The sequence below is a fragment of the Bos indicus genome, chromosome 12 (genome assembly GCF_029378745.1).
Source record: "Bos indicus isolate NIAB-ARS_2022 breed Sahiwal x Tharparkar chromosome 12, NIAB-ARS_B.indTharparkar_mat_pri_1.0, whole genome shotgun sequence".
Lineage (NCBI taxonomy): Eukaryota > Metazoa > Chordata > Mammalia > Artiodactyla > Bovidae > Bos > Bos indicus.
In genome coordinates, this window is record NC_091771.1 from 50,543,390 (window position 1) to 50,556,374 (window position 12,985).

The 12,985-nt window shown below is 40.6% G+C and overlaps 1 protein-coding gene across 12 annotated transcripts in view; it reads left to right on the forward strand.

The window, feature by feature from the left end:
* Positions 1–12,985, forward strand: part of LMO7 (LIM domain 7) — a 219,234-nt gene that overhangs the window by 71,791 nt on the left and 134,458 nt on the right. For all 12 annotated transcript variants that reach the window (XM_019971570.2, XM_019971569.2, XM_019971574.2 and 9 more), the window contains exon 2: positions 2,351–2,421. In XM_019971570.2, coding sequence (XP_019827129.2) covers positions 2,351–2,421 — 71 coding nt within the window. The remainder of the gene's footprint in view (positions 1–2,350; positions 2,422–12,985) is intronic.

The following is a 12,985-nucleotide window of genomic DNA, read 5'->3' on the forward strand; positions in this document are numbered from 1 at the left end:
GATTTGGTCCCTGGGTTAGGAAGATTCCCTGGAGAAGGGTATGGCAACCCACTCCAGTGTTCTTGCCTGGAGAATCCCATGGACAGAGGAGCCTGGCAGGCCATAATCTACAGGGTCACAAAGAGTCAGACATGACTGAAGCGATTTAGCACGCATGCAAGAGTTCCCAGATAAATGAGATGTTACTGTGTTTTCACTAGCTGCGATCAGTACTCACTTTGAGTTTTTTGGATCTTTTTTGGGAAATTCAGAAGAGTTTGTGCCTCACGGGTTAGCTGGGATAACCCATGAGACATTTGAGGTAACTCCTGAAGGAATATACCGTTCCATTTGGATATGTTTTAATGCACTTTTAAACTCTGTGTTTTATTTCTGTGGCTGTGAGCTCCTTGCATTTTTTTTAAGGTCTCTACCCACTATCCAGGTAAGTGCATCTAACGGAGACACTCAGCAAATGTTTAATTCATGCAGCGATGTATCCCTTCTTAAAGAATGCCCTTTGTAGGAAAGGATCTGCTACTTCCTGCAGCCAAAAGTGTCACCCCTGGCCCAGGCTCCTGTCCTTATTTCTAGAACCAGCTTATGAGAAACTACCTTTAATGCTAGACAGAGCCATTGTTTTGTCAGTTACCCATTGTTATGAGTAGCGATGGCACTCCTGGGTGTTGTGGAAAAGATACAGAAGATATACAGGGACTGGAAGTGGACTGTAAAAGCTGTCAGTGGTGAGTCAGGACAGCAGGAGCTTTAGAGTTCACCGAGGGTTTAAGATTAGTGACTTTCCAATCAGGCTTCAGAGATTGGATTTCTTCCTGAAGTGGTGGTAGAGCAAGGCCTCTGCTTGTGGGTGGTGTGTCCATCTGTAGGACTGCTGCTGTCCCAGCTGCTTGGTGCATCTGCCAACACCCTTGGCAGGGGTCCCAGTCCTAGGAGGTCCTTGGAGCAGCCTTCCCTGAATGGCTTCCATTTTCTCTTCTACTGTTGTCCCAGTGTTTTTGAATCGATGCGTTTGAAATGTGGTGTTGAAGAAGACTCTTGAGAGTCCCTTGGACTGCAAGGAGATCAAATCAGTCAATTGTAAAAGAAATCAACCCTGACTATTCATTGGAAGGACTGATGCTGAGCTTCCCAGGTGGCGCTAGTGGTAAAGAACCTGCCTGCCAATGCAGGACACATAAGAGACCCAGGTTCGAGCCCTGGGTCAGGATGATCCCCTGGGGGAGGAAATGGCAACCCACTCCAGTATTCTTGCCTTGAGAATCCCATGGACAGAGGAGCCTGGCAGGCTGCAGCCCACAGGGTTGCAAAGAGTTGGACACTACTGAAGTGACTTAGCACGCACAGACTGATGCTGAAGCTCCAATACTTTGATCACCTGATGCCAAGAGCTGACTCAGGGAAAAGACCCTGATGTTGGGAAAGATGGAAGGCAACAGGAAAAGGGGGCAGCAGAGAATGAGCTGGTTAGATAGCACTGACTCTATGAACATGAATCTGAGCAAACTCCAGGAGATAGCGAAGGACAGGGAAGCCTGGCATGCTGCATCCATGGAGTCTCAAGAGTCAGACGTGACTTAGCAACTGAACATTCTCTCTATGGGATCCCCTTTCCTCCAACCACTCACCCTCAAAAGGCAGGGGAAGATAGAATTGGTAGACGTTTTCTCAGCAGTTTCACGAAGAACATTGTTAGTAACCATAGGCATGGCCTGCTCATATATAAAAGCCCCAAGTGTGGACTTGTCTGTTTAAAGTATATACCATATTCCCTCTCTCTGTTGTCTGTCAGTGTCAGGATTTAATGATTTTCTTCTTAGGATATTACAGTAAATAGCTCTTTACACAAATCAGGGACATTTCATGAGGATGTTTAAGTATAGTCATATCCTTAAACATATTAGCCCTCTGCTATACATCTTTGTAGTGAAACTTGAGGGATTTCAGAGTGGAATTGAAATTAATGATGTGTGTGTATAGTTGATATTTCAAGGTTATACCTTAATTTGGTTTTATTTACCATTAGTAGCATAGGTTGCTTTTAGGCTTTTTAAAAATAGAAAATATGCTAGAAATAAAGCTTCTAAGTTTTGTTTATCCTGCATAAAATGGTTGTATTATAGAGAACACTTGCTGTGGTTTTTTCTGTTTATATTTGTTCATACTAAAGTGGTTAACCACTCTCTGTGTAACATAGAAATGCACGTACAATTTCCTATGTGGAACAACTTTTGGTGATATCTGCACATTCTTTAAGTATGACTCTGGATGCCTATTAATTAATCTGATACTGAATTTGACTTGTGTATTATTCCTGATTAAGAGAAAATTAATCCCCAAATCTGTCTTTCAGGCAGTAACAGAGAAGAATTTCGAAACAAAGGATTTTCGAGCCTCTCTAGAGAATGGTGTTCTGTTGTGTGAGTAAGTATTTAAAGCATTTAAAAAATAATTCAAAAGCAAAGGTGTGTGTGTATCTGTGTGTGTGCACACGTGCATGTTATGAGGGGTCTTATCCCCCACTCCGTGGCCACTATAGTCACTGACATGTTTTCCTGGTAACAAGTGAGATTTGATCCCTGCAAATCGACACCCCACAGTACCAGATAGTAGGAGGGGTTATCGGTCTCTGTATCTACAGATAGCATTAGTGAAATATATATTATTTTAAATTAGTAAACAAGAAAGATTCTATTATTGCTTGATGGGCCAGTAGTGGTGGATGGTTGAGGAGAAAGCCTTATCACATAGCACCAGCTCTCACTTGCTGTGAGTATTCTAATATATAGAGTTGCCTGGTTTAGAAGTTAATATGTAACTTGTTTCCTTCATCAGTACATAGTGATGATTATAGAACAACTTTCAGTCAGTTCAGTTCAGTCGCTCAGTCGTGTCTGACTCTTTGCGACCCCATGAATCGCAGCTCACCAGGCCTCCCTGTCCATCACCAACTCCCAGAGTTCACTGAGACTCACGTCCATCAAGTCGGTGATGCCATCCAGCCATCTCATCCTCTGTCGTCCCCTTCTCCTCCTGCCCCCAATCCCTCCCAGCATCAGAGTCTTTTCCAATGAGTCAACTCTTCGCATGAGGTGGCCAAAGTATTGGAGTTTAGCAAGTTTCTTCTTTGAACTTTTAAGTGGAGTCATTACATTACCACAGTCAATTTGAGTTATGGGCCAGCCATTCATTCACTTAATATGATGTTATTAAGAATCACATCTGAAGCTTTGGTTATCCTAAGAGGCTTGTGCCATGATTGATGGTATGGAGCCTAAAGTGTCTGTTTAATGTAATATTTTGTTCCCCCATGGAGGCAGAGTACAATTTGCCAGGTGGTGACCTTTGAGAGTGAGGGGCAAGCAGGCTGTGGAATGGAAGGACGAACTCCTGGGTGAGGGTGCAGATTGCAGATGTGAGCAAATAAAGTATAAGAATGTACTTAAGAACGTACTAACATTTTTGAAAGCACTTACGTATTCCAATCTAGGCACTTATGACATACGTATTTATGGAATCTGTCCACAAGCATGCACTGGGAGTGTGTGTGCTCAGACTTAGATGATTTTGTTTATCCTTTTATAGGAAGGTTGTTTACAGCAAGGATCAGGAGTTACATGGCCTAGGTTTGATTCCTTGCTTCATACTTTCAGACATTTGAGCAAATGACAATATCTGAGCCTTATTTTCTTGTCTATAAAGTAGAGATCAGAGCATCTGATCTACCTAATTCACAAAGTTCCCATAATATTGGGTTGGCCAAAAAGTTTGTTTGGGTTTTCCATAACATCTTACAGAAAATCCAAACAAACTTTTATGCCAACCCAATACATATATCAAGGTTTCTATAAACTATCAAACTTTATGTACATACAAGTTGTTACTAGGTAGATGGCCATGAAGATAAAAGTCTCTCTCTCATCCACTCTGTTGGTAGGTTTCAAACTTCATTGTCTTAGAGCAGTGTTGTTAAGTTGAACCTTATTAAGTGTTGATATTCAACCGTCAATGACCTACAGAAAATGTCCATTTCATGCAATTCTACATAATAGAGAGTAGGACAGTTATATGAACAAGGGCCACAAGGAAAGTTTAAGGGAGGTTTCTTGTCCTTTTCTGATGCCACATTTAGAGTTATTGTAGCCAAATAGTGTTTAATCTTGGTAGGCTATGTGGTCAGCTCAGTTGATCATTCAAAGGAAATTACTTTATCTTGGTTTGCAAATTATATATATTTTAATGTGTTCAGAAGATGGAGGGAAAAAAATGACTGTTAGATACATGTGATCTGAAACCTTAGCTATGAGTATACACTATTTAGAAGCTTGCTACAAAAATAACTTTGATGTCAATTGCAAGCCCTGTAAGTCAGGATTGGGGTAGTTCGGTTTATGTAGGAGGCAGACCTATGGAGCACAGAGGTGTTTTTAGACTTAGGAATGCACGTCTAACAACCCAAATGGGTGATCTTTTCAAAGAGGTCACTTCATGGTTTTATAGTTCCAGTGATGAGTTATTACTCAACACTTTAAGGGATCTCCCTTTTGGGGGCATCACTTTCCAGAACTAGGTCATTAAACATACTTGTAGTGACACCTAACGGAGAAGGCAATGGCACCCCACTCCAGTACTCTTGCCTGGAAAATCCCATGGCCGGAGGAGCCTGGTAGGCTGCAGTCCATGGGGTCGCTAAGAGTCGGGCACGACTGAGCGACTTCACTTTCACTTTTCACTGTCATGCCTTGGAGAAGGAAATGGCAACCCACTCCAGTGTTATTGCCCAGGGACGGAGGAGCCTGGTGGGCTGCCGTCTATGAGGTCACACAGAGTCAGACACGACTGAAAGCGACTTAGCAGCAGCAGCAGCAGCAGTGACACTTAAGTGTTTTATTTAAAATGCAATTTATGTACCAGCCTGGGCTCTGATTTACTTGAGGTGATTTCCAAAAAATATATCCAATTTGAGTAGATTGTCACCAGTGAGGATATTAAGAGTTGATTAAAAAAAAATATTTTGATGACAAGCAGCATTGTTAGGTTAAATACATGGTTCTACCTTCATGGCCACAGCAAACATTTGGATGCATGTTTAGAGACAGATACATTGGTTTTTTAAAATGTCATTTAAATTCACAGCCTCCAGAAGCTCATTCTTTGTTTCCTAATTAAGTAACATCAATTTGGGATTTTGTACATTACCAAATAAGTAGTCAATCTACTTAGTACCCAGTATTCCTTAAATGGGGCCACTAAGAGTTGGTCACGACTGAGTGACTTCACTTTCACTTTTCACTTTCATGCATTGGAGAAGGAAATGGCAACCCACTCCAGTGTTCTTGCCTGGAGGATCCCAGGGACGGCAGGGCCTGCTGGGCTGCCGTCTATGGGGCTGCACAGAGTCGGACACGACTGAAGCGACTTAGCAGCAGCATTCCTTAAATGAATATTCCCCAAAGTAGTATAAGTAAATATTTAACTGTGTTAATCATCAATTTTAGTTTAAGATGAGATCCCAAAGTACTACATGATGTTTGTATTAAAAAAAAAAACCCAAAACTCTTCCTGGTGAATTTCATTGTTTATAACCCTGGTTAATGAATGCATTTTAACCTAATAGATCCAGGGTAGATAAAAAGTCCTCGGAGAAGGCAATGACAACCCACTCCAGTACTCTTGCCTGGAAAATCCCATGGGCAGAGGAGCCTGGGAGGCTGCAGTCCATGGGGTCGCTAGGAGTCGGACACGACTGAGCGACTTCACTTTCACTTTTCACTTTCATGCATTGGAGAAGGAAATGGCAACCAACTCCAGTATTTTTGCCTGGAGAATCCCAGGGACGGCGGAGCCTGGTGGGCTGCTGTCTGTGGGGTCGCACAGAGTCGGACACGATTGAAGTGACTTAGCAGCAGCAGCAGATAAAAAGTCCAGGTAATTATATTCTGTATAAATTTATAACTAAAGAAAAGCCTAGCTGGTTGGTCTGCTAAATGTTAAGCATCATTATTTGATCCCATCATCCTGAATAGTTGTAATTTCTAAGAGGAAAGTAAAACCTGCCGCTCAGAAGTCTGGTATTATAAACCTTGACTTTTAAATTAGTGGTAAATATAGCAGGGACTTCCCAGGTGGCTCAGTGGTAAAGAATCCCCTTTCCAGTGCAGGAAATGTGGGTTCAATTCCTGGGTCAAGAAGATCCCCTGGAGATGGAAATGGCAAGTTACTCCAGTATTCTTGCCTGGAGAATCCCATGGACAGAGGAGCCTGGTGGGCTATAGTCCATGGGGTTGCAAAAGAGTCGGACACGACTGAGTGACTAAACAACAGCAACAAAATATATTAGACTGTCTGTCTCTGCGAATATTTTACCCATCTGAGATATCAAGTCTTAGCTGAAATATGATTTAAAGAATAAATTCAGATTTTAAAAATATTCTATAAGAAAAGGCTGACTTCTATTTAGTTCATTGCCAGAAAAATGACCAATTCTTGTGAAATATAGGGTCTGCATATTGCCTCTTTAAAAATCTCTAGACATCCTAGTTCATTATCACCATTAAAGAGTTTTCTTACTATTTTATCTAGCAATGTCAGCAGCCTTTTATGCTTTAGTAGTAGTTTGAACTGGCATTCTGGAATATCAAAGTCAGGAGTTGGAGGAAATGAGCTCATTATAGTTTTTTCCCAACTGGCAGTGTACTGACATTTCAGATAGTTTTAACTGGGTATAAACGCTGCACTGAGGTTTCAGACAAGATACACATCTGAATAATGAAGGTAGTTATGTGCATTTATTGCTTTTTAATCTGAGTGGCTATTGAAGTTAGTGTCTTCTGTAAATCATTTTAGTATCATTTAATATGATTGACTGTGGAATCTAATCAGTGGAGGGCTAAAGAATACTTCCCTGGTTAAAGTCTGTTGTAGTAATCATTTTACTGTATGCCTTTGGCATGTAATCTCTCTTGGCTTTATTAAACAGTGAAATGGGAACAAAATCTAATTTGAGGGATTTTCTAATTAGTAAAAGGATTGACAGGAGTCTAAAAGGTGATGTCAGCTCCTTGTTATAATTTTCTATGAATTTTATTCATAGTATCCATTCATCTGTCTCCTCTCTTCAGTGTTTATTAGAGTTCATGAAGACTCCTTTACTATATACTTAAAAATATTCACAATCTGGTCTTGCTCCATGGTTCTGCAGTATTATTTCTCTTCTCTAAATATATTTAGTTGGGGCATATCCAGCTAGTGATGTGAGTAATTTCATAGTCATCTTGTGATAGCAATCTTGGAAATATTTAAATGAAAACATTCTTTATGATCCTTATGAAGTAAGAAGATGTATTTGAAGGTAATCTTACTGGGTGTGTCTCTATTTAGTCAGTCTGTACTTCCCATCTCTGGAATTATGCCAAGTCTTTACTCCATCCCAAGTTAGCCACTCAGACATTGATGCCTTTTTGAACTCATGGCTCACATTGTTGAGCAAACTCTTCTCATACTGTCACCAGGCCTTCCTTTCCCTGATTTGCAGCTTGGAAAGAGTGGAGCAAATAAACATTCACCTATTAGTTTGAGAAATCCTATTTTTGTTTATATCTGCTGTGTGAATACTATCCTGTCTTCCTGAAATGATCTAAGATTCTGTTGAAGATGCTTTCAAAAGAAGAAGGAAAAAATGATTAAAAAATACTCCTGTGAATGTACTATGGGCTACTCAGGTGATTGTTTTAAAACGCTACTCAGGTGATTGTTTTAAAACATCAGACGAGAAGAGAACCTGGCCACTTCATTCATGTGAGAGAGCTCTTTCCTCTGTTAGAGTTGGAGACATGCACGTGTTGAGTGAAAGTGACATCAGAGGGTTCTTGGGGTTTCTGTGCGGGGCTCCGTATAATGCCCATCCGCAAGAGTGAAGGCTTTTATTCTTACAGCTCTTTCTGTTTTGAATTTCCTGAGGACAGTTGCATTCATACAACTCTCCAGCTCACCAACCTGTTGACCCTGATCTATATTATAGCCATTTAAAATTTAAGTAATAAGAACTATTTGTTTTCACTTAAAGTAATACAAGTTTTGAAGTTTCTATACTATTTGATAACCCAATAGTAAACAAGCAAGGGCTTCCCAGTGGCACCAGTGGTAAAGAACCTGCCTGCACATGCAGGAGACATGAAGAAATGTGGGTTCGATCCCTGAGTTGGGAAGATCCCATGGAGAAGGCCATGGCAACCTACTCCAATATTCTTGCCTGGAGAATCCCATGGACAGAGGAGCCTGGCAGGCCATGGTCCATGGGGTCACCAAGAGTTGAACATGACTGAAGCAACTTAGCACCCACATACAGGCAAACAGAGATGCAAGTATTGGGAATCCTTCAAGTTCATAAAGATAATTAACTGCCTTCTCTTCATGGTAGTGTTTTACAGTCGCTATCTTTGTGCTCTCTTTTTAAGCTTCACAGTTATTTTTTCTATAACTTATTTCCACATATAGCAAAACATATTTTTTTTTTAAATTAGTTTTTACAGTTGAAGGTAGACTTGGTAAATGTCAATTAAAAACTTGACTTCTGTAATGGTAGTCAGTTTTTCTGTGGAAAATTCTTAAGAAGATGGGAATACCAGACCACCTTACCTGCCTCCTGCGAAACCTGTATGCAGGTCAAGAAGCAATAGTTAGAACTGGAAATGGAACAACAGACTGGTTCCAAATAGGAAAAAGAGTACGTCAAGGGTGTATATTGTCACCCTGCTTATTTAACTTATATGCAGAGTACATCATGCGAAATGCTGGGCTGGATGAAGCACAAGCTGGAATCAAATTGCCAGGAGAAATACCAATAACCTTAGGTATGCAGATGACACCACCTTTATGGCAGAAGGTGAAGAGGAACTAAAGAGCCTCTTGATGAAAGTGAAAGAAGAGAGTAAAAACGTGGCTTAAAACTCAGCATTCAAAAAGCTAAGATCAGGGCATCTGGTCCCATCACTTCATGTCAAATAGATGAGGAAACAATGGAGACAGTGACAGAACTTTATTTTCTTGAGTTCCAAAATCACTGCAGGTGGTGACTGCAGCCATAAAATTAAAAGATGCTTGCTCCTTGGAAAAGAAGCTATGACCAACCTAGACAGCATATTAAAAAGCAGAGACATTACTTTGCTGACAAAAGTCTGTCTAGTCAAAGCTGTGATTTTTCCAGTAGTCATGTATGGATATGAGAGTTGGACTATAAAGAAAGCTGAGTGCTGAAGAATTGATGCTTTTGAACTGTGGTGTTGGAGAAGACTCTTGAGAGTCCCTTGGACTTTAAAGAGATCAAACCAGTCAATCCTAAAGGAAAACAATCCTGGATATTCATTGGAAGGACTGATGCTGAAGCTGAAACTCCAATACTTTGGCCACCTGATGCGAAGAATCAGTTCTTTGGAAAAGACTCTGATGCTGGGAAAGATTGAAGGCAGGACGAGAAGGGAGCGACAGAGGACGTGAAGGTTGAATGGCATCACCAACTCAGTGGACATGAGTTTGAGCAAGCTCCAGGAGTTGGTGAAAGACAGGGAAGCCTGGTGTGCTGCAGTCTATGGGGTCTCAAACAGTCGGACTTGACTGAGTGACTGAACAACAAATGGTAGTTGTATTATACAGATGGACTGCAAATTTTTCAGGAGTTTTTAAAACATTGTGACCTCAAACTTGAAGGTTGAAAGCTTTGGTCCTGTTTCATGAACTTGCATGTACCATCTACAGGGCTTTCTCACCCTAAATATAAATTACTAAGGGGAGGGCATATAACATGTCAATGTAGGGCCTCTGAGGTAAAAAATGAGACTGCTGTTCTACTGAAAATAAATGGGAGTAATGTATGTGCTAAATGTATATGATATAAACAGTTTATATTAGATTTGATCAGAGAGAGGTTATTTTTGAAGTAGTTTTTTGATACATTGAAGGCTCTCAAGTAGGTAAATGGAAACACATGTGTTGGCTAGTAAATGTTGAAAGTATAGGAATTCTGGTCTGTGCAATGAGAAGTGTTAAAGGGAACTGAATATTGCAAAAAGGGCAAGCATATAATGGATAATGGTATCACATCAGTTAAAAAGTAGAGTCATTGCCTATATGAGAGACTTGATCTCTAAAATTTTTACATACTGACAGTCATCAGTCAGAAAGTCAGATAAGAACTGTGGGATAAAGCAGTAGTGAAAAAGTTTAGAACATGGTTTATTGTTTAGAGAAGTGTGTGAGACTTTCAGTTTGTATGTTGAAAATGTAATGGTAAACTATATGATTTGAGAAACTCTTGTGTACTGTTGGTGGGCATGGGGAAGAAGATATCCATAAAGACTCTTCATAGTGGGAAATATTAAAAAGAGCTTCAATATCTAAAACGTGGTACATAAAACATTGGTACAACTTTTACATCCCTGACAAGCAGTGCTCATAAAAGCCATAGCACTTGGGGAGATGATGCAGTGAGGAGCTGACAGGCACCGGGAAACTGTGGCTGTCCTTCACGCCATCGGGTGGGCACAGGAGTGCCGCCTGCTGATGCCAAAGTAAATTGATTCATATTACCAGATTCCTTTCTAGACCATTCCCGGTGGCTTCCCTGGTGACTCAGACAGTAAAGAATCCACCTGCAAGGTGGGAGACCTGGGTTTGATCCCTCAGTTGGGAAGATCCCCTGGAGCAGGGCATGGCAACCCACTGCAGCATTCTTGCCTAAAGAATCCGCATGGACAGAGGAGCCTGTGGGCTACAGTCCGTGGAGTCACAAAGAGTCAGACACAGCTGAACGACTAAGCACACACACACAGACAATACCAACAGCTTGACACTGATGATTTCATCTTGAAACAGAATGTAAGGAATGATAAGCAGCATGAATAAAGATATACATACAGACACATCCAGGCATTTTTACAGAGGCAAACACTGGAAGAAACCTAAGTTTGACTATGACAATCCTCTGATTGACATAAAGGGAAGAGCAGAATTTGTGATGTTACTTAATACAGAACCTGTACGGGAACCCAGAGTCCTCCTGTAGACACCTGTTGCTATCACTGTGGTACTGGCAAATGTCCTGTCACTCAGTGAGATCCATTAGTGCTCTGTTGAGTTCACCAAAAATAAGAGGACTCTGCTCTCAGAAGGCTCAAGCTTTGCCAGGCTCACTTGAGGATGCTTCAGGCATCACAGTGAGGCTGAAAAGAAAGTCCTGTCACCCTGAAATGATGATTATCAGTTGCATTGGTACTCGCTTCTTGCTGCTCCATGAAATTTGCCATCTTAGCATGTATTGTTAACGATTTCTTTGTACTCTATGCAGACTCAGCAGTTTTCAAAATTACTACCACAGGAATTCTAGAAATTAAAGTTATATTAACTTTACTAACAGTCTTTGAAAATACTAAAGTGATCATAGAATTTTGTATTGAATGCCTTTTAACTTAAAAATGTTAAATTGTATATACTTATTACTTTGCCACGAATGTGTGATTACTCCTCAAGGTGCTTTTTATTTTTAAAACATCACAATTTTTGAATTTAGCTGGAGATAATGAATTAAAAGTCTTGGTAAGAAATTTACTCAAGGTAGCCACTCTAAATTAATGTAACTGATAGCTTACGCTCTTGAACAGCATTTGACGATTGGGAGAGAACAATGCGGTTTAACTCATCTGGCAACAGAGAAAATAATAAAGGGGAGGTGTCCTGTTTGGAAAAAGCACAAAATCATTTTTAGCATTTGAGTGAAACTAAAAAAGTTTTTCTGAGCTTTTAAGAAGCTTTCTAAGAAGTTTTTCTAAGCTGTCTAAGAAGATAGAAGTTTTGAATCATTCACAGAAAAATTTCTGTGTTTGAAGTTAGACTGTGGATTTATAAAATACTTGATGATGCCAGGTCCCTCGACAAGTCCTAGGAGATGTGTTGGGAGTGAGAGGACATCTTTGTGTCCTCTTAGCACCTTCACTGCTTGGCTGCTCTGTCTCTAGTTGACACCTGTTTGTTGAGCACAGTCTGCATCTAGAAGAAACCTAGGCAAGTGATTAAGTGATGTGTAACACATAAAACAGGGCATTGCTCCTTAATTGTCAAGGAATATGTAATGTTTTTATTATATCTTTTAAACAAATATTTTGCATACTGATAGGAAAAGTTTGACTCATATGGGGATATATATTTAGAAAATGTAGCCAACAGAAAGATTAGAAATATGTATGTGTGAACGACTGACCAAATACTTGAAGGTTAAGAAGTTCATTCTCATTGCATTGATATGCTCTTTGATGTCAGTCTTTCTAATACATTTGGAAAAATCTTTGGAAATAGGAAGTCAAAAGATGCCTCTCGATTTTCTACCTCTGCCTGAGAACTTTCCAATAAAAGGGAAATGAGGTTTGGCATTTGGAGCTAGTTCCTGGAGTCCAAGAGACAGGGCATCACGTTCTAGTTCTCTTGAAAGCCTGTAATAACTGAGCCAGACGCCACGTTGAGCTCTGTGTGCAGTTTTCTTGGGAGTGTCACCTATGACTTTTATGTTTAAAGTCAGGTCACATTCACTGGTGGCGAGGTTTCTGAACAGAGGCAACTTCCTCACATCTGTTCTGTAAGTCAGCTCCTTAGAAGGAGGGAGCGGTACGTTTTGGGGAGGAGGAGGAAAAGCAGTAGGTAAAACTAGAGGAAAGAGCGGAGTCATGCCTTTTCGTGGGAGTGTTCTGTCTTGGGAGATAGAAAGTGAATAGTTGTTTCCTAGTTTTACCTCTAGGTGTTCTGGTTTTCATCTTCCCCAAAGAGCAAATCTCTGGTATGCCAGCAAAGCACATGGCCATATTTATGCCATGGCTTGATGAAAGCTTGGGGAGTTGTGGTATGATTCTACCTAGGATTAGAGGGGTGGGATAAGAGGGGTGCAGGGAAATAAAGCGATCCCTTGACTGCCTGTTGTTCCTTGTGCACAGAGGTAGCTTGAAGG